General features: G+C 44.1%; 1 protein-coding gene across 1 annotated transcript in view; it reads right to left on the reverse strand.

Moving 5' to 3' along the window:
- Window positions 1–25,295, reverse strand: part of LOC147107099 (protein kinase C-binding protein NELL1-like) — a 974,256-nt gene that overhangs the window by 709,913 nt on the left and 239,048 nt on the right. The window contains exon 10 of the mRNA XM_086008154.1: window positions 7,141–7,214. Coding sequence (XP_085864280.1) covers window positions 7,141–7,214 — 74 coding nt within the window. The remainder of the gene's footprint in view (window positions 1–7,140; window positions 7,215–25,295) is intronic.

Below are 25,295 nucleotides of genomic sequence, written 5' to 3' on the forward strand. Positions count from 1 at the left end.
ATGTAAAGCTCTGTTTAGACCCCATTTAGAGTGCCTAGATGATAAAAAAAAAACACTTCCTTGCTGTGGAAATGCACCATTAGTTAAGTTTACTTTGATCTTCTAGATGTCTTGGTCAAATGCCACGTACCAGGCTTGCTCATCACCAATTGCTTAATCCAGGTCTTCATTTGAGGGGCTTTAGCAAAAAATGACCTTTCTACCTTAAGGCTGACCCCCTCCTCCTTGGTGCTCAATAACAGATCAGTGTAGATTGGAGTCCTCCCTCCATGAAACTGTTTCCCTTTTTATCCTAAGTCCACCTCACAACTTGGTCATAGCTTTCACGCATTTCAGAAACAATACATTGGCCTTGTGGCGGAGGAGCTGCACAGATTCACCAGAATGATACCGGGGCTAAAAGGGTTAAATTATGAGGACAGTTTCCATAGACTAGGCTTTTATTCCCTTGAGTATAGAAGATTAAGGGGTTATCTAACTGAGGTGTTTAAGATTATTAAAGAATTTGATAGGGTGGATAGAGAAACTCTTTGCTCTGGCGGGGGGAGTCCAGAACAAGGGGACATAACCTTAAAATGAGAGCTAGACCATTCAAGGGTGATTTCAGGAAGCACTTCTTCACACAAAGGGCAGTGGAAATCTGGAACTCTCTCCCCCAAAAAGCTGTTTAGCTAGGTCAATTGAAAATTTAAAAACTGAGATTGATATATTTTTGTTAGGCAAGGGTGTTAAGGGATACAGAACCAAGGCGGGCAGATGGAGTTAAGATGCAGGTCAGCCATGATCTAATTCAATGGTGGAACAGACTCAAGGGGTTGAATGGCCTACTCATGTTCCTATGTTCCTATTATCGTAGTATTTGTGATAATTACTCAATAACCAAGGAATTCTCTTTCATACCTTTAAGTTGGTAAGTCCTATTGAATAGTGGTGTGATATTATCATATATATCCGGGCAGGGTCTTCATAACTAATAATAAGAAATGTAATTAATTATATAGAATGGAGCAGGTGATGTGTTACTGTTGCGAGATGTGGGAGCCGGTGAACCCCATTGAGGCTAACGGTGATTACATCTGCGACAAGTGTTTGCTGCTAGAGGAACTCAAGTTCCATGTTATGGAGCTTGAGACCGAGCTTCGGACACTGCGACACATCAGGGAGGGGGAGAAGTTCCTGGACTCTATGTTTCAGGAGATGGTCACACCTATGAAGTTAATTACTGCAGATGTAGTCCGTGGTCAGGGACAGGACGGTGTGACTACGAGTGAGGAAGGTACAGGGATCCAGGATGTAGTGTTGAAGGAGACGCAGCCCTTGTTCTTGTCCAGCAGGATCGAGGTTCTTACTCCCTGTGAGGGCGGGAGCGGGGACTGCAGGGAGGATGAGCAACCTGGCCACAGCACCGTGGTACAGGGGGCCATTCAAGTGGAGGGAGTAAAAAGAAATGTTGTAGTGGTAGGGGATAGTATCATTAGGGGGCTAGATAGGGTTCTCTGCAGTCAAGAGCGGGAGTCCCGAAGGCTGTGTTGCCTGCCTGGTGCCAGGGTTAAGGACATCTCTTCTGGGCTGGAAAGAAACTTGCAGTGGGAGGGGGAGGATCCAGTTGTCGTGGTCCATGTTGGTACAAACGACGTAGATAGGACAAGGAAGACGGTTCTGTTAAAGGAGTATGAGCAGCTAGGGGTCAAATTAAAAAACAGAACCTCAAGGGTAATAATCTCTGGGTTATTACCTGAGCCACGAGCGAATTTGGCTAGGATAAATAAAATTAAAGAGTTAAATGCGTGGCTCAAAGACTGGTGTGGGAGAAATGGGTTTTGCTTCTTGGGACACTGGCACCAGTACTGGGACAGGAGGGAGCTGTTCTGTTGGGACGGACTCCACTTGGCCAGTGCTGGGACTAGAGTCCTGGCGAATCATATAACTAGGGCTGTAGAGAGGGCTTTAAACTAATTAGTGGGGGGGAGGTTTCTAGAGAGCAAATAATAAAAATGACAACAGAGAAGGTCATAGACTTAGGTAGCAGTGGAGGAATTAAAAAACAGAATGTGTCAGGAAGGGACAGAAGGTATGGAGTAAAAAGTAAAGTACTAAAAAGGGAAAAAACAGGAACTAAGTGTTACAAAACATATTTGAAAGTTCTTTATCTGAATGCACGTAGCATTCGTAACAAAATGAATGAGTTAACGGCACAAATAATGACATATGGGTATGATCTTGTGGCCATTACAGAAACATGGCTGCAGGGTGACCATGACTGGGAATTAAACATACCAGGTTATTTAACAATCAGGAAGGACAGGCAGGAAGGGAGAGGAGGTGGGGTGGCTATGTTAATAAAGGAAGGAATCACTATAATACAGAGAAATGATATTGGGTCAAAGGAGCAGGATAGTGAAACAGTTTGGGTGGAGGTAAGGAATAATAAGGGGAAAAAAACACTAGTGGGTGTAGTCTATAGGCCTCCGAACAGTTGCAACTCTGTTGGACGGAGTATTAATCAGGAAATAGTTGAGGCTTGTAATAAGGGAACAGCTATAATTATGGGGGATTTTAATTATCATATTAACTGGACAAATCAAATTGGGCAGAGCAGCCTTGAGGAAGAGTTCATTGAGTGTATTAGGGATGGGTTTCTTGAGCAGTATGTAACTGAACCGACCAGGGGGCAAGCAACCTTAGATTTGGTCCTGTGTAATGAGACAGGATTAATTAAAAATGTCCTAGTAAAGGATCCCCTTGGAATGAGTGACCATAACATGGTTGAGTTCCATATTCAATTAGAGGGTGAGAAGGTTGGATCTCAAACAAGCGTGCTGAGCTTGAATAAAGGAGACTATGAAGGTATGAGAGCGGAATTAATTAGAGTGGACTGGGAAAATAGATTAAAGGGTAAGACGGTACATGACCAGTGGTGTACATTTAAGGAGTTATTTTACAACTTCCAAAAAATATATATTCCACTGAGGAAAAAAGGGTGTAAAAGAAAAGATAGCCATCCGTGGCTAAGTAAAGTAATTAAGGATAGTATTCAACTAAAAACAAGGGCATATAAGGTAGCCAAATCTAGTGGGAGGATGGAAGATTGGGAAGTCTTTAAAAGACAGCAAAAAATAACAAAAAGATTGATTAAGAAAGGGAAGATAGATTATGAAAGTAAATTAGCAAAAAATATAAAAACAGACAGTAAAAGTTTCTATAGTTATATAAAAAGAAAAAGGATGGCTAAAGTAAATGTTGGTCCCTTAGAGGATGAGACCGGGAAATTAATGGTGGGAAACATGGAGATGGCAAAAACACTGAACAATTATTTTGTATCAGTCTTTACAGTAGAGGACACTAAGAATATCCCAACACTGGACAAACAGGGGGCTCTAGGGGGGGAGGAACTAAATACGATTAAAATCACTAAGGAAGTGGTACTTGGTAAAATAATGGGACTCAAGGCGGATAAATCCCCTGGACCTGATGGCTTGCATCCCAGGGTCTTGAGGGAAGTAGCGGTAGGGATTGTGGATGCATTGGTAATAATTTTCCAAAACTCACTGGACTCAGCAAAGGTCCCGGCAGATTGGAAAACTGCTAATGTAACACCCTTATTTAAAAAGGGTAGTAGGCAGAAGGCTGGAAACTATAGACCTGTTAGCCTAACATCTGTGGTTGGTAAAATGTTAGAGTCCATTATTAAGGAGACAGTAACGGGACATTTGGATAAACATAATTTAATAGGGCAAACTCAGCATGGTTTCATGAAGGGGAAGTCATGTTTAACAAATTTGCTTGAGTTTTTTGAGGAAGTAACATACAGGGTGGATAAAGGGGAACCAGTGGACGTAGTGTATTTAGACTTCCAAAAGGCATTTGACAAGGTGCCACACAAAAGATTATTGCTCAAGATAAAAAATCACGGGATTGGGGGTAATATTCTGGCGTGGGTGGAGGATTGGCTCTCTAACAGAAAGCAGAGAGTTGGGATAAATGGTTCGTTCTCAGATTGGCAACCAGTAACTAGTGGTGTTCCGCAGGGGTCAGTGCTGGGTCCCCAACTCTTTACAATCTATATTAACGATTTGGAGGAGGGGACCGAGTGTAACATATCAAAGTTTGCAGATGATACAAAGATGGGAGGGAAAGTAGTGAGTGAGGAGGACATAAAAAACCTGCAAAGGGACATAGACAGGCTAAGTAAGTGGGCAGAGATTTGGCAGATGGAATACAATACTGGAAAGTGTGAGGTTATGCACTTTGGCAGGAAAAATCATAGAGCAAGTTATTATCTTAATGGCAAGAAACTGGAAAGTACTGTAGTACAAAGGGATCTGGGGGTCCTGGTGCACGAAACTCAAAAAGTTAGTATGCAGGTGCAGCAAGTGATTAAGAAGGCCAATGGAATGTTGGCTTTTATTGCTAGGGGGTTGGAATATAAAAACAGGGAGGTATTGCTGCAGTTGTACAAGGTATTGGTGAGGCCGCACCTGGAATACTGCATACAGTTTTGGTGTCCATACTTAAGAAAAGACATACTTGCTCTCGAGTCAGTACAAAGAAGGTTCACTCGGTTAATCCCGGGGATGAGGGGGTGGTCATATGAGGAGAGGTTGAGTAGATTGGGACTCTACTCATTGGAGTTCAGAAGAATGAGAGGCGATCTTATTGAAACATATAAGATTGTGAAGGGGCTTGATCGGGTGGATGCGGTGAGGATGTTCCCAATGATGGGTGAAACTAGAACTAGGGGGCATAATCTTAAAATAAGGGGCTGCTCATTCAAAACTGAGATGAGGAGAAACTTCTTCACTCAGAGGGTGGTAGGTTTGTGGAATTTGCTGCCCCAGAAAGCTGTGGAAGCTACATCATTAAATAAATTTAAAACAGAAATAGATAGTTTCCTAGAAGTAAAGGGAATAAAGGGTTACGGGGAGCGGGCAGGAAATTGGACATGAGTCTGGGTTCGGAATGGTCATGGCCCTGTGGGTAGTGGAGCGGGCCCAGGGGCCGTGTAGCCTTGTTCTGCTCCTACTGTGTTCTAATTCTGTTAGATTTCAGGAGATGGTTTTATTCCTGTTCCTGGCTGGGGTGGAGATCGCCTTTACAGAAGGTAAGTACTGTAGAAAATATAGGGACAGAGTGATCTCCTGGAAGAATTTCGATCGCCTAGATGGGTCGGAGAGGAATTTCCCAGATTTTTTTCTCCCAAATTGGCCATTGGGTCTTTATCTGGTTTTTCGCCTCTCCCGGGAGATCACATGGGTTCGGGTGGATGCAGAGTGATAGAAGATTTGAGGTTAGGATCAGATCAGCCATGATCTTATTGAATGGTGGAGCAGGCTCGAGGGGCCGATTGGCCTACTCCTGCTCCTATTTCTTATGTTCTTATGTTCTTATGAATCTTTAAACAACAACAGTTGTTGTTGAATCTTTGCACTCAAAGAGTTAAGAAAAGAAAGTAATGTTAGAGATGCAGCTCTGTTGCCATTCATTTCCTGATCTCTGGTGACCCAAGAGTTAAATGGTTTTGAACTGATGCTGCACTTTATTCAGGCTGTTGGGAGAATATAACCATAATTAATATTATTCATGTTGGCTAATGTAAGTCAACTCAAATATGGCATCACATATTAAACCCTAGAGATACAACAGTAAATTCTAATATATTTCTTACATTGATTGAGGGCGTGTAATAATGTTGGGATTTTCCAGCTAATCAACACTACATTTAGTGTGTGCCAGAATTTGAAATTGTGATCTTAATGGGGTTCAAGTCCAAGATACGCATTAATCATTTCTATCACTCTGCGAGGTTTTGCAGCCTTGTAACTGATGCTGAAGCAGGTGACGGGAGTCATTAAGGACTCCGAGCTGAAGTCATCACAGAGCATTGCTCAGCTGATAGCTTGTTGATCGGCCATCCACATGAACAATTCCTGCCCCCAATCACTTCCCCATTTGGCCTGCAATGGAAAGGCTACATTTTTTTGGTGTAGCTCTCAAAGCGCCTCATACCTGGGGCCATCATGTTCGGATATCCAGAAAACGAGGTTGTCGTACTGAACCCCTCTTCCTACACTTGGAACAAGCTTTGCACTTGTAGACTGCACATAACATCAGAAGGCCATGTAAAAACAGGTGCTGGGCCGGATCCAAGACGTTCAACACAAATCTTAAATCGAGGAGTCAGCATTGACAGGAATCAGGAGGGCAAACTCGACTAAACAAAACCAAAACCCCGTAGGCATGAAAGTGTGAAGGGCAGCCACCAAATCAAGATAATTGCAAAATGCAATAGAAAACGGACAAGAAAAACACTTGCATAACTATGCACGAAGAACCAGTATACAATGGAAATCAAAATCCTTAATGTGCTGACCCAGTGCTAACTGAAAGAACTGAGGATATATCCTGAATAATGCAACATATACAGCTGAGACAAGTTGGATTACCAGGTATGGATTTAGTCCTTGATGAGACATCATTCCTAGGCGACTTCCTCCATATAGATGATGGACTATTTGATTTGTATACAGAGTTCTATTCATGAAGATCTGTTCGTAATACACTGAACAAACATTAGTGCAACTTTCAGAGTCAACACAGAAATTCTGCTCCAGTCCTCCAAGAGTTACCAGGACATAAAATGCAGTGACGATTAAAGCAGTTGCTGGTGATGGTGCAGCCTATTGTTCTTTCACAAGTGTCACAGATCTGGAGCAAGTGAGTTACAAAGGTCCCTCCAAGGAGCCAAAGGCATCAGCGCCCACAGCAATTATTCTGTTTACTCATTAGGCACATCAGGGTTGCAGTTTGACATCGTTCCAGAAAGCAGCAGGCTAGATGGGCTAGTTAGTTTTACCCACATGATCACTTTTTTTTTTGTTGGTGTTGATGTAAAATATTGTCATCGGTGGATTTAAGAACAATGCCTGTCGGGTGAAGGCAATTTAAAAACAGCCAAGTTCTGTCTGTGCGACTGGAGCTGGGAAACTGATTGTGGTAAATGAACATCTCTTTGCAGTCACACCCCGTTATAGATTGTTAGTTTTACATGTTCAAACTGTCCCCACGTTTAATAAATAATGTGATATAATTTGGTGATTGTGTGTTGCAGAATCTGGATACAAAATAAAATGTCATACTTACTCTGCATTCCCGACAGTTGGATTTCAATGCTCGCTGCCCTTCAGCAAGCTTCTGACCCGCATAGAGACATATTGCTGCAGAACCAAATAGAATAGATTCCTGTTATACGTAATAATCTGTCAGGCTGGAAGAAAGAGCTGTGCATAATCACTCTGGCACACCGTCAGAAATGGCTGTCACAGGTACTGAATCAGCAGTTAACTGCTGCAGTACATTAGCTACACTGTCCAAAAAAATGCAATGCAAGACTCTAATGCGAACAATAATTATAAGAATGTATTCTCGCAGGAAATAATTTATGAAAGCAACACTCCCCCACTCTCTATCAACACAGCACATCAGATTTTCAGTGGTGTGTGAGTGAATAGAGGTCAAATTGTTCAAACGTGCCACGACTGAGTGACCTGGGTTCAAAGCCCTGTCTCAGTGGACATTCACATCAGGCTTCTTCTGAACAGTGGCTTGCAAAGCTCAACTGTGCCGGGATGCACAGCGGTGAATAGAGGAGAAACTCCTAGCTGATAGGAAGGAGGGAAATACAATTACAAAACACAATACAACATTAAGTAAGGCCATGTTTCAGCACTCCCAACCTAGCGCTTATCCGAGGAACTGCTTTGACAGAGACCATAGAAAAGTCATTTATCCTGTTCGCTTAGCCGGAGTCCAGGACAATAGACAGAAATAACAGAAACCTTGCTTTTTAAGATCACCTCTCCTTAAAGCAGTTCTGAAAATAGGCGCTATGACGCCCAGGGATTTTGTGACCTGCACTGGGTTAAATTTCAGGGCAATTAAAAGCACCAGAACAACACGCACAAAACCAAGCTCTGTTTACGATTTTATTGCCTGGCTGCCCGACTGTCCTCAGTGACTGGGTGAGGTCCATATCAGCCAGTAAGTGGGAAGAAAAAAAAAACGCATTGCTGATGTCTACCAGGTGAGCATGCTCAAGGTGTTAGCACCAGGAGTACTGCGTACAATTCTGCTCACTTGAGACATAAAGGGGCCGTTTGGGCCCAAGAGGTAGCAGAGAGGAGACAACGTTATAGGGAAGAGGTATGAGGAATAACCTGATGAGCCAAGGTTCCTCAGTCTCAAAAAAAGAGACATCTCAGCGGGGTCCCGTAGATGTGCGTAAGCTACTTAAAAGAATAGATAACGTAAACAACAACTTGCATTTATATAGTGCCTTTAATGTCGTAAAATGTCCTCACAGGGGCATTATGAAATTTTTTTTAATAACAAGCCACATAAGGAGATATTAGGACAGGTGAAAGAGCTAGGTTTTAAGGAGCGTCTTAAAGGAGGAGGAGAGAGGTAGAGAAACGGAGAGAATTAGGGAAAGAATTCCAGAGCTTAAACCTGAAATATTACTTGCAAATAGGCCAGGATAAGTGAGCACAGGTTCGGGGTTGTGAACGGCAAATTTAGGGCAGTGTCAGATACTAAGGGGGAAAAATTGAGTTGGTTTGCGCCTCTCGTTAGTGCAAATAGCCTAGCGCCGGGCACAGCGCTGCTAACACCTCCCGCGAAATTCAGTGGGAGGTTAGCACCAGCAGTAGCGCCACCAGCGATGACATCATCGCCGTGCGCAGCGCCCCGGCCGCAAACCTCCCTTGCGCCCCTGACCTATCGCCGCACGATATGTGCAACAGGATCAGGGGGCGGTTTTGTAGCGACAGCACCGCCGCAAGTTAAAGGGCAGATGTCGGGCAGCCATTTTTATTTTGGCCGACGACCGTGATCGCTCAGCCCGGCACCCCGCTCCCTGGTGCGTGCAGCGCTAGGCCCCTCCCCTTTAAACAGGGGAGGAGGCCTGCAATGGAGCGGCACTACGTGACACCTCGCGTGACGCTGCAGCCCGTAGCGCCGCGAAATTCAGTAGTAGCGCCCCCAAGCAGGAGGTGGAGCGCTTTCCAGTAGAGCCCCCACCTCCTGCTTGGGGCACTACTACTGAATTTATGGCAAGGAGGGGTGCTAACTTTTTTGGTTAGTGCCCCAAAATGTGCGCAACCCAATTTTTCCTCCTAATTCTTTACACAGGTGATGAACAGCTTGAGCAGGTTGTGAGGAAATCTGGTTGAGGTAAGGCTACCGAACTCCTCTAAGAAAGCGCCAGATTCTGTAATGAGAAGATGACAGTGTAGGATGAGATCAAATATGCTAAAGATCCTTCTTCATCCAAACCTATCTTGTGATCTCATGAAGAGACTGCAATCCCTCCCTTTACTGGCAGAGTTTATGTTGCTGCTGGGGACGGTGCTACCTCCTGAAGGCGCCAGCAAAATTTGACAGATTTGACACTGACCCTTCAGCGCAGTACTGAGGGAATGCTACATTATCAGAGGTACCATCTTTTGGATGAGACGTTAAACCGCGACCCTGTCTGTCAGCCTGTTCAGCTGATGTAAAAGATGCCACGGCACTATTCAAAGAGGAGAGAGTTCTCCTGGTGTCCCGGAAAAATGTATCCCTCAACCAATCAGCGCCAGAGCTGACCAAATAGTTGTTTACTGTTTGTGGGATATTGTGCACAAATTGGCTGCTGCATTTGCCTACATAGCTAACTACACTTCCACCGTAATTCATTGGCTGCGAAGGACTTTGGGGCATTCTGCAGACAAGAAAGACACAATGGCCCGTATTTCCCGATCGGAGGCTTCCTGCGTGCGGAGGCCTCCGATCTAGGAAAAATCTATGCCCTTACCTGAGGGCTCCCGAGGTCCGGACACTTCCGCTCCTGGGCCTCTCCACAATCGAATTGCGCAGGGCCCAGGTGTCCCAGAGGCGCAGGCGGTTCACAAGCGTCCCTCAGATCACGTGGGCCATGGGGAACCAATGGGAGAAGGGAATCTCCCTTCATACTTTTGACAGCTTAGACCTATCAAAAGTATGAATGGAGATCACTCCAAAAACACATCAACACATTAAATACATTTTTTGAAAAATCACATTTTTAAAATTAGTTAAAATTACATTAAATTAAATATTTTAAACAAAAATTTAATTTTTTGAAAAAAAATCAAAGTTTTTTTACGGGGCTAAAAATAAACTTGCCTTTTTTAAAAGTATTTTTAAATTATAAATGAGTGAAAAATTTTTTTTTTAACTTTTTTAAACTCTTATGCTGGTAAAAGTAGGCCTTACCAGACGTAAGATTTCTAAGGGTTTTCAGCGGGCGGAGGTTCTGCAGAAAGCGAACTATCCACCCGCAGAGGCCTTTCTCCAGGACAAGCGCCCGATCTGTCAAGAGGATTCTTCGCATGCCTGAAACCGGCAATTGTGAGGTCCCTACAGGTGTGTTCGCAGCTCGTACACACCCATAGGGATCGGAAAATACGGGCCTATATAAATGTAATTTCTTTTAACTAACAACATTTAACACTTCAAACACTGGAACATTAGTGGAATATCAATAAACCTTGCAAGAAATATCACAGGTTACGATTTCATTCTCAGATACAGAAAAACAAAGATGGAATCTTACAAATGTGAAGCTTGCAATAGTGGCAAGTTCCCACTAGTGTCTATTATCCAAAAGTAATAAGTAAAAGTCGATGATAAGAGACTCGGCCAAATATTCATAAAGGGGACAGTCATTGAAACCAAAAGGTTGAAAGCAGTAAATCACAAATCAGATTGCAAAATTATAAAAAACTCGGGGACAGACAGGAGGTCTGATACCTTCCTTCAGAATGAAAAGAAAGACAGACTTGCATTTATATGGCGCCTTTCATGACCACCGGACGTCTCAAAGCACTTTACAGCCAATGAAGTACTTTTTGAAGTGGACTGTTGTCAGCCAATTTGCGTACAGCAAGGTCCCACAAACAGCAATGTGAGAATGACCAGATAATCTGTTTTTGTTATGTTGGTTCAGAGAGATATATTGGCCAGGACACCAGGGATAACTCCCCTGCCCTTCTTCAAAATAGTGCCATGGGATCTTTTACGTCCACCTGAGAGGGCAGACGGGAGCTCGGTTTCACAGCAATCACAGCAATCACAGAAACCCCACAGTGCAGATAGAGGCCATTTTGGCCCATCGAGCCTGCACCGACACATATCCCACCCGATCCCCGTAACCCCTACACCAACACATATCCCACCCTATCCCCGTAACCCCACGTATTTAATCCCCCTAACACTAAGGATCAATTTATCATAGCCAATCAACCTAACCCGCACATCTTTGGACTGTGGGAGGAAACCGGAGCACCCGGAGGAAACCCACGCAAACACGGGGAGAATGTGCAAACTCCACACAGACAGTCACCCGAGGCCGGATTCGAACCCGGGTCCCTGGCGCTGTGAGGCAACAGTGCTAACCACTATGCCACCGTGCTCCCCGTCTCATCCGAAAGACAGCACCTCCGACAGTGCAGCACTCCCTCAGCACTGCACTGGAGTGTCAGCATAGCTTTATGTGTTCAAGTTTCTGGGGTGGGACTTGAACCCACAACCTTCTGACTCAGGGACGAGTGTGCTACCAACTGAGCCACAGCTGACACTGAGATGAATAAAATTGGAACTGTTCACTTTCTGGATCAGTTTGTCCCTTAGAAAGTGAGCTGGAACAGTCCATCACTTTTGTATGCAAGACAACTACTCCGCATTCCAATTTAAAATTTCCAATCACCAACATCCATTCTGGAAAACCAATGTATTACAGAATTTAAAAATAACGTATTGCAGAATATCACCACTCATAAAATAATTGTTGAATGCAATAGAAACATTAATGATAGAAAAGTACATACAGATGACCATTATGAGAGTTCAAATTAATCAACAAAAAATCTCAGCAGAATATATTACACGCGAACAACATTATTCAGAAGTGGTGAAGGATAATCATTGATGCTGGGGAACAAGAGGTGTAGGTATGGACGATGGGCTGCTGCTTTATCTGTCCTACTTTCATTCTGTGTGAAGCTTTCCAACAAAAACTGCCAATCAATATGCACCTCACACGAAGTGCTACCCTGGCAATTCTAGGTGACAGCTTACTTTTCACAAGGTTAAAATATGAAAAATGTGCCTGACTGGATTGTCTTTGAATTACGCTGGTGAGGTCTAGTCACTGCACAGGAGCTTTGGCTACATCACATTATCTCTAAGTAGACCTGGGGACTAATCTATAAACTGGAGGAGCTCATTTATTTTTTTCTGGTTACTTAGAAAGCCATCAATATTTCCCCAGAATCATAGTAAAGGGAGGAAACTCCACTTAATGATCTTAACAGATTCCATTAGACAACTGTAGTCAGCAGCTAAAAATGAGACACTAGAGGTGACTGTAATTTTGTAATAATGATAACTGAAGTTGAAAAAGACAGCGAAGGTGCACCTGAACTTATCATAGCAAAAGACAATTCACTTAATTCAGCACAGACATGAATCCAGATAATTCTAGTGATTCAGTAATGAAAAAAGACAGTTGTGTGGCAGAACCACTGAATGACTCTGGATAACTGTATATAATTCTCTTTAACGATGTTCTAACACCAGCCTAAACCTGTACCATTGTGTTAGGCATTACTGTGTTTTGTATATAGAGTTTGCATGTACGGGGCGTGGCCCCTTTAAGAGCGCGGGAAAATGTGGGCAAACGCGATGACATCACGTCACAAACCACGGGGCTGCCCAGGCAGTCCCTGTGGCATCTCCTTTGAGTAAAGACCTGTTTAATTGCTCTCCTGTGTCGATCTCAGTTATTCGTAGGAATTCGTTAATTCCTACAGTTGGGACCTTTAGAAAGGGGACATTTTGCAAAGTTCCACTCCCAGCATGAAGCGTTGCTAAACAGGAGCATGGGTCACAAAGTGAGTCCGATAACGGTGTAGCCCTATCTCCAACGGGCACTCCTGTCAGGAGTGGAGCCTTTCCAAATCACCACTACAGATTCTGATGAGGTAAATTAATGTCTCAGAACAGATGAGATTAAATGGAGGAGGCAAATTATTACTCTTCAAACTAAACATTAAAGCTTCTGCTATGCATAGAAGGCAAACATTATCAAACGATAAACCTGTTTATTTTGAGAGCATTTGTGCCAGTGCTCGATCCAATTGTTTTTCTCTATAAATACTGAACAGAGTGAATGGCATCAAATTGCCACTACTGCCTACGACTAAATGGAGGCACAGGGCTGTGGCTGGTGGGCTATGAAAATTCTTCCACCACATCAAACACCATACTGTAACAATAATTTCCATCCCTAAACCTCTCTGCCTCTCTCTCCTCCTTTAAGATGCTCCTTAAAGCCTACCTCTTCGCCCTAATATCACCTTATGTGGCTCGGTGTCAATTTTTGTTTGATAACGCTGCTGTGAATGCAAATGGCTGTTGCTGTTGTAATGAGGCAAAATAGAAATTGTGTATGGGTAAACATGTAATTAAAATATGGTGCAATCTTTGTACGTCGCTAATATCAGTGGTATGACAGTCACGGCATGGTTTAGCAATTTGTAATAAAATTCAGCTGTTGTTAAGACCGCACTTCTAGCATTCCGTAAAATTGAGAAATGAAATGCCCCATCTCAGTAACAACCCCAATAGGTCATAGTCTACAGCATGCTCTACTTCATTCAAAAGGAGTAACTGTAAAAGCTTTAGCGGCACAACCAAAAGGCCTGCCGTACGCACCAATAATGCCTTCTGGAATCAATCTCTAGTGTCACTCATGACCCAAACCACTCGGGAAAGCTCACCCACTACCTCAATGTGTAATGTAGATCTATGTGTTATTATAGGCAAAGAATTATATTCAAAAATAGATAATAATCAATCAATAAATCACAAAAAATAAATCCCCATCATGCAAAGGTCACCCCAATAAGGTATAAGAACAGCAGAGTACAGGGAAAAGGAGAGTTAAAAAACAAGAATGAGGCTCTTGGTAATGGTGGGTGTACGTTCTCTCCGACTGCATTAGGAAACATCTTAATCGTTACAATAAATCACGCCAAGCAATGAAGCTGAAAGAAGAACTGATAAATGTTGTGTTTTCTTTTAATTAAGGACTGTAAAGATTCAAGACTACAATGTTCTGACAATGATATTAGCACCATAATATTTCATCCATGATTAAATTTAGTGAGGAAGATGATCGCTAGAGATTAAGTCAGGTTTGGGATTGGCAACAGTCAGACAAAAATGTTGCTTTACATCATCAAAGTACAGATATCCTGACCATTGCGCAATAAATGGTTCAGCAGTCATACCAAACCCAGAGAGGGAACCGTATTTTACCAGCAGGCTTTACTATAGGATACCTCGAGGGCAGCCAGTTTAAATTTACAAGAACCTTATATTCCACCATCTGTTTTGTATTTTCTTGGGAGCACCCCGTCAGAAAGATTGATGTGGTTTTGTGCTCAAATGTTTCAACCAAATTTCTTTTCCTAATCTTGTTACATCTATAGTTTTTATGTTAGTAAAAATAGAAAGGTAGGTAAAATAGAAAGTAATATAAAATGCATTGATTCGATCAATAAACACTGTTTATTGAAGTTACCTGATTTTTTTAATTACTTATAATATGGAAATCTATACTTGCTTACTGTACTGAGAAGTCGTTTGCAGATGATTACATTTGTAAAAAGAACCAAACTGACCTGTTAACATGGGATATACTTTACATACGATTGCATTTGACCAGGGCATTGATGTCTGTGGCATAACAAGCTACTGACTCGCACTTCTGTGCACGTATCAAAATAAATCAAACTATTTCACACAGAAACACAAAATCCAATATTAAAAGGAACTATTACTCTCTGTGGGAAGGAGAAAATAGGACAGGACCCATGACACACATGATCTATTTCCTCAACAAGTTTTCTTGAAGGTTACCAGGACCTTAGATTAACTGAGAGTTCTTGTCATGTCTGCTCTGCCTATGTTGTAATACATAACTGCACGTTCATCGGTCAAGATTTAGATAAAAGGGGCTCCCTCAACAGCTTAGAGGGTTTATCCAGAGTAGCTGAATCATTCAGGTGAGGATGGTCCCAGATTTACACACTACTCAATGTTGAGTTAAATGGGCCCGGATTTTGCGGTGATAATGACAATGAAACTGTCAGCCTTCAGCGTCATTACCCCTCTGAAACTGACCGCAACTTCAGGATTTAGCGCATGCGCAGGTAAATGCAGAAATCCTGAAATTGCAATCAGCCATTCCCTGCTCCTGCGCTGTGAAACTCCCCATAGCTGGCAATCAGTGAAATCACTTGAGCTGACATAAATATCCCCTTTTCCGCTCGAATATCGCTGTTAAACACACCATAGAAAGTCAAGCCTTGTTGAAAGAAGTGCAACTGGGGTTTAAACGGTGTATTGACTGCTAAATAACGGTTCTGGCCCTGAAAAAATAATTTTATATTTGTGGAATGTCAAATCTCTACATTATGATAAAAATTACTAGATTTTAAAAGATTTTTTTTTTTTAAAGTTAAGTTTGTTTATGATATTTCAGCTTCTACCTTAACCCCATGTGCATGTCCCAGTCTTTATTTTGCTCTCTGTAAAAATTTTGTAAAGTGAATTGAAAAAAGCTGCTTTTTATTTCCTGGTTTGCTGTCTGTGAGAATTCTTCAATGTGATTGGCTGTTTAGACAACTTGATGACATCACTGTCTCCAGTTCAGAGTTATTCCACGTGGATTCCAACTGAACGTTCACCCTTCATGTTTCGGATCCACCCAGGATTACAAATATCTCTTCGATATTCATCGTTCCTCAAACCACTGCTCTCGCCGCATCTTGATATCCACGCTCAACGCCATGCGCCGCCACATGAACAACCTCGACCTCTCTCTTCAGCAGCACCAACGCACTCTATTTTAAAGCTGTCCGGGTTCACAGTTCCATTTCATCCTTCGACTCATCCGACGCTTCAACAAAAAACTTTTTTTCTTCCTTTCTGATGTCAAGGTTCGCAAGCTTCATCAACTCTTGGACACTAACGCCCTTCCAGAACCACCTTCCCCGTTACTTTCCTCTGATCCCATCCCTTCTTCCAATCTCACCCCCTGCCGTGTTTTCACTATCTCCTCTGACCTTCCCCTCTCTGACCCCGAACGATCAGTCCTCAGCAAAGGCCTGAGCTTCATCCCCTTACACCCCCATCTGAATGAATTTCGAGCTCGGCACGATGCTGAGCTCTTCTTCCGTCGCCTTTGTCTCCGTGCCCACTTCTCTAGCCAGGAGTCTTCCCCTGCACTGCTGATCCTTTCTCTTGCTTTCTAAATTCTCATTCTACTTGGACCCCCTCCCTCTGGCTTCTTACCCTCTCTAGATCTTTCATCGGTCATCTCCATTTCTCTGCTCCCCTCACTCACTCCAACCTAACTCCCTCTGAACTTGCAGCACTCTGTTCTCTCCGTTCCAACCCTAACATTATCATTAAGCCTGCTGATAAGGGTGGTGCTGCTGTTGTTTGGCGAACCGACCTCTACCGTGTGGAAGCTGAACGGCAACTCTCCAACACCTCCTCCTACCTCCGCCTGGACCATGACCCCACTAGCAAACATCAAGCCATTGTTTCTAAGTGTGTCACTGACCTCATCTCCTCTGGAGATCTTCCCTCCATGGCCGCCAACCTCATAGTCCCCCAACCCCCCACAGCCCGCTTCTACCTCCTTCCCAAAAGCCACAAACAGGACTGCCCTGGTAGACCCATTGTTTCAGCCTGTTCTTGCCCCACGAAACTTATCTCTTCCTATCTCGACTCTATTTTTTCTCCCCTTGTCCAGTCTCTTCCCACCTACATTCGCGGCTCTTCCGACGCCCTCCTTCACTTTAACAGTTTCCAGTTTCCTGGCCCCAACCGTCTCCTTTTCACTATGGACGTACAATCCCTCTACACCTCCATCCCCCACCAGGACGGCCTTCGGGCGCTCTGTTTCTTCCTTGAACAGAGGCCCGACCAGTCCCCATCCACCACCACCCTCCTCCGCCTGGCTGAACTTGTTCTCACATTGAACAACTTCTCCTTTGACTCCACTCACTTCCTCCAAATTAAAGGTGTTGCTATGGGAACCCGCATGGGCCCTAGCTATGCCTGCCTGTTCATGGGATATGTGGAACATTCTTTGTTCCAGTCCTACTCAGGTCCCCTCCCTCACCTCTTTTTCCGGTACATCGAATACTGTATTGGTGCCGTTTCCTGCTCTTGCCCTGAACTAGATAAGTTCATTCACTTTACTTCTAATTTCCACCCTTCGCTCACCTTCACATGGTCTATCTCCGACTCTTCCCTTCCCTTCCTTGACTTCTCCGTCTCCATTTCTGGTGATCGGCTTTCGACTAACATCCACTACAAGCCCACCGACTTCCACAGCTACCTGGACTACACTTCCTCCCACCCCGCTTCCTGTAAGGACTCTATTCCATTCTCCCAGTTTCTCCATCTCCGCCGCATCTGTTCTGACGATGCCACCTTCCATACCAGTGCTTCCGACATGTCTTCCTTTTTCCTCAACCGAGGATTCCCCTCTACTGTGGTTGACATGGCCCTTGATCGTGTCCGTTCTATTTCCCGCACTTCTGGCACAACATAGCAAATGCACTATAATGTGGATAAATGTGAGGTTATCCACTTTGGTGGCAAAAACAGGAAGGCAGGTTATTATTTGAATGGCAATAGATTGGGAGAAGGGGAAGTGCAAAGAGACCTGGGTGTTCTTGTGCACCAGTCGCTGAAGGTAAGCATGCAGGTGCAGCAGGCGGTTAAGAAGGCAAATAGTATGTTGGCCTTCGTAGCAAGAGGGTTCGAGTACAGGAACAAAGATGTCTTGCTGCAGTTGTACAGGGCCTTGGTGAGACCGCACCTTGAGTATTGTGTGCAGTTTTGGTCGCCTTATCTGAGGAAGGATGTTCTTGCCATGGAAGGAGTGCAGCGAAGATTTACCAGACTGATACCTGGGATGGCAGGAATGACGAATGAGGAGAGATTATGTCGATTGGGCTTATACTCACTGGAGTTTAGAAGATTGAGAGGGGATCTCATCGAAACCTATAAAATTCTGTCAGGCCTGGACAGACTAGATGCAGGAAGGATGTTCCCGATGGCTGGGGAGTCCAGAACCAGGGGTCATAGTCTAAGGATAAGTGGTAAGCCATTTAGGACTGAGATGAGGAGGAATTTCTACACCCAGAGAGTGGTGAACCTGTGGAATTCTCTGCCACAGAGGGCGGTGGAGGCCAGTTCATTAAATATATTCAAGAAGGAGTTGGATATATTTCTTAAGGCTAAAGGGATCAAGGGATATGGGGAGAAAGCAGGGACAAGGTACTGAATTTGGATGATCAGCCATGATCTCATTAAATGGCGGAGCAGGCTCGAGAGGCCGAATGGCCTACTCCTGCTCCTATCTTCTATGTTTCTATGTTTCTGCTCTCACCCCTTCCCCTCCCTCCCAGAACCATGATAGGGTTCCCCTTGTCCTCACCTTTCACCCCACCAGCCTCCACATTCAACGGATCATCCTCCGCCATTTCCGCCACCTCCAACATGATCGCACCACCAAACACATCTTCCCCTCACCTCCCCTTTCAGCATTCCGAAGGGACCACTCCCTCCGCGACACACTGGTCCACTCCTCAATCACCCCCAACAGCCCTTCTCCTTCACCTGGCACCTTCCCGTGCAAGCGCAGGAGATGCAACACATGCCCTTGTACCTCCTCCTTTCCCACTGTCCGGGGCCCCAAACACCCCTTCCAGGTGAAACAGCGATTTACTTGTACTTCTTGCAATTTAATATACTGTATTTGCTGCTCACGATGCGGTCTCCTCTACATTGGGGAGACCAAATGCAGATTGGGCGACAGCTTTGCGGAACACCTCCGTTCAGTCCGTAAGGGTGACCCTGAGCTTCCGGTCGCCTGTCACTTTAATTCTCCACTTCACTCCCACTCTGATCTCTCTGTCCTCGGCCTAATACATTGTTCTAATGAAGCTCAACGTAAGCTCGAGGAACAGCACCTCATCTTTCGATTGGGCACTTTACAGCCTGCCGGACTCAACATGGAGTTCAACAATTTCAGATAATAATCCCTGCCCCCATTTTTCATGCAGTATGATTTTGCCATTCCCATTTGCAACATTTTCACAGTATGTTCTTTCAATTCCTTCCTCCCCTCCTAAACCCCACCCCCCGCCTCTGCACCTGCTTAATATCTGTTACATTTCCAGCTTTTTCCAGTTCTGACGAAGGGTCCTAGACCTGAAACGTTAACCCTGTTTCTCTCTCCACGGATGCTGCCTGGCCTGCTGAGTATTTCCAGCATTTTCTGTTGTTATTTCAGATTTCCAGCATCCGCAGTATTTTGCTATTATATTACTGCTGCTGTATGCTGGAGCTCCCCTTTTGACAACGCTACAATCAAATTAAGGTCAAGAAAGCTAACGTTTTCGCCACAGAGATCGCACGGTCTTTCTGGGAAGCTTTCTTCGAGGTCAGCAGCGATCGTCGTCACGTTGCCACTGACCATAAATTCAGAGCCAATATCTCTCAGTGGAAGCAGAAATAAGGGCACTACAATTGGTCTTAGATTCACTAGGCTCAGATGGAGAAAAAACAAAAATCATCCAATATTTCAACTCGATACCGAATTTAGAAGGACAAGAAGAAGCACAAGGCAACTCAATAAACATTCAGAGACACTAGTAAACCAGCATTACTTAATAAGCTTGCTGCATAAGGCATGGATCTGGAAAACAGATTGGGCGAATTGACGATAGCAAAATACTGCAGATGCTGGAAATCCGAAATAACAGAAAATGCTGGAAAAACTCAGCAGGCCAGGCAACATCCGTGGAGAGAAAATAGAGTCAACGTTTCAGGTCGAAACCCTTTGTCAAGACTAAAGGGTTTGACCTGAAACATTGACTCTTTTTTCTCTCCACGGATGTTGCCTGGCCTGCTGAGTTTTTCCAACATTTTCTGTTGTTATTTGGGCGTATGGACGTACCCTTCCTCCGACCTAGCTCTAACCAACCCTATTCTGACCACAGGGATCCAAGAGAAGGTTAATTGCCAAAGAATTGCCATGACTCAGCCAACATGTGGCTTCTTGGGGTAAAGTGGATGAACATAGGAACAGGGGTAGGCCACTCACCATTCAATTAGACCGTGACTGGTCTGCACCTCAACTCTATGATTTAGCCTTTGTTCCATGTCCCTTGATACGCTTACCTAACAAGGTTCTATCGATCTCAGCATCCATTGCCCCTCTGTGGTAAACTTTCAAAGTTACAGGTTGATCAACAACAGACAATGAGTGAAGTTGGTCACCACTAGACTGTAAGGATCAAAGAGGTGTGAAGTTTCTGTTTAATCTTCAAGAAATATAATAAGGAAAATATATTTTCAGGCAGTACAGGTAGACTACCCTTTATCCGGACTTCCGAAAACCGAAACCCTCTAAAAACCGGTCAGCGTAAGTCGTGCGCACGACATGACCAGAGTGGCGCACGACTTACAGGCCTAGCCGGATAAGGGATAGTGTAGCATTTTTCCGCACTTCTGAAAACCGAAATCGCTCAGCGTAAGTGTACCAGCCTTTATCCGCACATCTGAAACCAGAAAACCTCTGAAAGCCGAAAGTGGAGCAAAGCATGACTTCTGAAAACCGAAATGCGCACGACCACGACCCCCACCGACCCCCACCCCCGACCCCCCAGCCGAACCCGACCCCACCCCACCCCACCCCGCCGTACCCCACCCCCGCCGACCCCCACCCCATTTCGGATAAGAGATAGTGTACCAGCCTTTATCCGCACATCCGAAACCAGAAAACCTCTGAAAGCTGAAAGTGGCGCAAAGCATGACCCGACGCTACCGATGCTACCGATGCGTGACCCACGCAGGTGTTATGCTGCTCTGTGTGATATTTGCTGCTATTTGCTGCTCTCTTAGATATTTGCTGGCTTTTAACAATTTGTGAAAATGCTAAAAAGAGCTGCAGATACCCCAATGGGTAACAGTGAGAAGCAGAGAAGGAAGCATCGCTCATTATCGATATCGCAGAAAGTGGAGTTATTGCAGAAGCTTGATCGTGGTGTGTCTGTGCGACATCTTACTGAAGAATATGGTGTGGGAAGTACCACCGTATATGACTTAAAGAAACAGAAAGACAAGTTGTTGAAATTTTACACTGACAGTGATGACCATAAACTAATGAAAATTAGGAAAACATTGCATAGGGCAAAAAATGAAGGTCTTGACCGTGTGCTGATTGAGTGGATTCGACAACGCAGAGGTGAACGTGTGCCACTGACTGGTTTGATGGTCATGAAGCAAGCTAGAATATACCATGAAGAGCTGAACATTGAAGTTGAGTGTGAATATTCAGAAGGTTGGCTGCATAAATTTAAGAAGCGTCATGGTATAAAATATCTGAAAATCTGTGGTGAAAAAGCTTCTGCTGATCATGAAACAGCTGAAAATTACATAGATGAGTTTGCAAAAATAATATCGGATGAAAACCTCGGTCCTGAACAAATTTACAATGATGATGAAACAGCTCTGTTCTGGCGCTACGTTCCTAGAAAAACATTAGCAATGGCTGATGAGAGTGCACCAGCAGGTTTTAAGGATGCTAAGGACAGGTTGACTGTTCTTGGGTGTGCCAATGCTGCAGGCACACACAAGTTAAAGTTGGTAGTGATTGGAAAAAGCCAACATCCGAGATGTTTGAAAGGTGTATGCAATTTACCTGTGCATTATTATGCGAGCAGGAAAGCATGGGTAACCAGAGGAATATTTTCTCACTGGTTCAATAACCACTTCGTACCAGCGACACGAGCTCATTGCAGGCAAGTTGGACTGGAAGAAAACTGCAAAATTTTATTGTTCCTGGACAACTGCTCCGCACATCCCCCTCCTGAACTTCTTGTGAAAAGTTATGTTTTCGGCATTAACTTTCCCCCTAATGTGACATCTTTAATACAGCCTTGTGACCAAGGAATTTTACGCTCCATGAAGAGCAAGTATAAAGACTTTTTTTGAACTCTATGCTTGATGCAATCAACAGAGGCGAAGGAATCCAAAGCTTCCTGAAAGAATTCAATGTTAAGGATGCCATTTATGCAGTTGCTAATGCTTGGAACGATGTTGACAAACCAACATTAACAAATGCTTGGCACAGACTTTGGCCTTCAACGATGTTTCATGAAGATGGACCTGCAGATGCCGAGTTTGAAGGATTTCCTGTCAGTCAGGAGAAGATGATGATATCAAACCTCCTCACTTACGCCAAAGGTTTATCATCCGAAAGTGTAAATACGTTAGAGGAAGCTGACATCGAAGAAGTGCTGAACATTGACAATGATGCACCTGTTGTGAATTCGTTGAGTGATGGGAAAATTGCTGAAATGGTGTTAAATAAAGACAAGCACGAGGACAATAGTGATGATGATGATGACATTGTGAACACAGGTGAAAAAATCCCCATAGACGATATGGTGACAATGTGTGATCAGTTAATTGCTGGCCTTGAAAAACGTGCATTTATCAGTGAGCAAGAGATTATGCAAGTTTACTCAATTAAAGAGAGACTGCTTAGACAGAAACCAATGTTAATGAGACAGATGACACTGGAAGAAGTCTTTAAAAAGGCCGTCTGTCGTAGTCATGCTTCATCACTTGAGAATCCTGTTCCTGGCCCATCTTCAGATGTCCAACTCCAACCTGATGACAATGATGCCAACACTGATGTACCCTCTTCTCCAAGATCCTCAAGCCAGGTGTAATGCTGCTTCATCACTTGAGAATCCTGTTCCTGGCCCATCTTCAGATGTCCAACTCCAACCTGATGACAATGATGACAACACTGATGTACCATCTTCTCCAAGATCCTCAAGCCTGTGTGAGGCAAAGGAAGAGATTGCGGGGGCTCTAACACATATATTCAGGACCTCTCTGGCCACAGGGGATGTGCCAGAGGACTGGAGAACCGCTAATGTAGTACCATTATTCAAGAAGGGTAGTAGGGAAAAACCGGGGAACTACAGGCCAGTGAGCCTAACATCAGTGGTAGGAAAATTATTGGAAAAAATTCTGAGGGACAAAATTTGTCTCCACTTGGAGAGGCAAGGATTAATCAGGGATAGTCAACATGGCTTTGTCAAGGGAAGATCATGTCTGACTAATTTGATTGAATTTTTTTGAGGGGGTGACTAGGTGTGTGGATGAGGGTAACGCAGTGGATGTGGTATACATGGATTTCAGTAAGGCCTTCGATAAAGTCCCGCACAGGAGACTGGTCAAGAAGGTAAGAGCCCATGGAATCCAGGGTGCCTTGGCACATTGGATACAAAACTGGCTTAGTGGCAGAAGGCAGAGGGTGATGGTCGAAGGTTGTTTTTGTGACTGGAAGCCTGTGGCCAGTGGGGTACCACAGGGATCGGTGCTGGGTCCCTTGCTGTTTGTGGTCTACATTAATGACTTGGATATGAATGTAAAAGGTATGATCAGTAAGTTCGCGGATGATACAAAAATTGGTAGGGTGGTAAATAGCGAGGAGGGTAGCCTCAGTCTGCAGGACGATATAGATGGGTTGGTCAGATGGGCGGAACAGTGGCAAATGGAATTTAACCCGGAAAAGTGCGAGGTGATGCACTTTGGGGGGACTAACAAGGCAAGGGAATACACAATGAATGGAAAGACCCTAGGCAAGACGGAGGGTCAGAGGGATCTGGGTGTGCAAGTACACAGATCCCTGAAGGCGGCGGAACAGGTGGATAAGGTGGTAAAAAAGGCATATGGGATACTTGCCTTCATTAGCCGAGGCATTGAATATAAGAGCAAGGAGGTTATGATGGAGCTGTATAAAACACTGGTTAGGCCACAGCTGGAATACTGTGTGCAGTTCTGGTCACCACACTACAGGAAGGATGTGATCGCGTTAGAGAGGGTGCAGAGGAGGTTCACCAGGATGTTACCAGGGCTGGAGCGCTTCAGCTATGAAGAGAGACTGGGCAGATTGGGTTTGTTTTCCTTGGAGCAGAGGAGGCTGAGGGGGGACATGATTGAGGTGTACAAAATTATGAGGGGCATAGATAGGATGGATGCTGAGGAGCTTTTTCCCTTAGTAGAGGGGTCAATAACTAGGGGGCATAGATTCAAGGTAAAGGGCGGGAGGTTTAGAGGGGATTTGAGAAAGAACTTTTTCACCCAGAGGGTGGTTGGAGTCTGGAACTCACTGCCTGAAAGGGTTGTGGACGCAGAAACCCTCACAACATTTAAGAAGCATTTGGATGAGCACTTGAAATGCCATAGCATACAAGGCTACGGGCCAAATGCTGGAATATGGGATTAGATTAGACAGGGCTTGATGGCCGGCGCGGACACGATGGGCCGAAGGGCCTCTATCCGTGCTGTATTACTCTATGACTCTATGACTCTAAGCCAGATGTAATGTACCTTTATTGCATGTTTATGTACAGGTATTTAGCTTAGTTTGTACCTGTACATGTTTGAAGTTTTACTGAATGTTTTCCTTACAAATAAACTGTACTACAGTATTTATCCCTGTAACTACAGTATTTATAGTCGTTATTTATCCCACCCTTTCGGATAAGGGATAGTGTATCCTTTATCCGCACTCCCGAAAACCGAATTACCTCTGAAAACCGAAGTGTTTTCGCGCACCTTCCGAAATCCGAAATTTTCCTAAAACCGAAACACGGCTGGTCCCGAGGTTTTCGGATAAAGGATAGTCTACCTGTAATACGTTTTTGGGCTTTCATTTTTGGCCTTAATATATTTACTGAAAAAGTATGCTAATATGTTCAGAGACAAGTGAAGTCTAATTTCAGTTTTGTTCACTTATTAAAAAGACATAGCCATCGGAGATCTCTGGCCTGTAACCCAGAAAGCCTTGCTTCAAACATTCTTATATTTCTATATGCCGGATGGTCACAAATCATTTTTGAAGCTCTTCCAAAATCACACCATCTTGGACAGTGCTAAGCCAACATCTCTATGGTAACAACTTAAGGTTGTTCTTAATTGTTGCGATAACACTAACTTCTGCAGCATTTGAGTGAGGTTTTTAAAAAAAAATTATTGCTTTTCAAGTCCTTATTGAAATAGAACCATTTCACTTGTTTGCTATCGATCAAATGCCACGCGGTTAT

Source organism: Somniosus microcephalus, chromosome 15 (genome assembly GCF_052327205.1).
Source record: "Somniosus microcephalus isolate GS21.2 chromosome 15, FLI_Smic_1.0, whole genome shotgun sequence".
In the NCBI taxonomy this organism is placed as follows: Eukaryota; Metazoa; Chordata; class Chondrichthyes; order Squaliformes; family Somniosidae; genus Somniosus; species Somniosus microcephalus.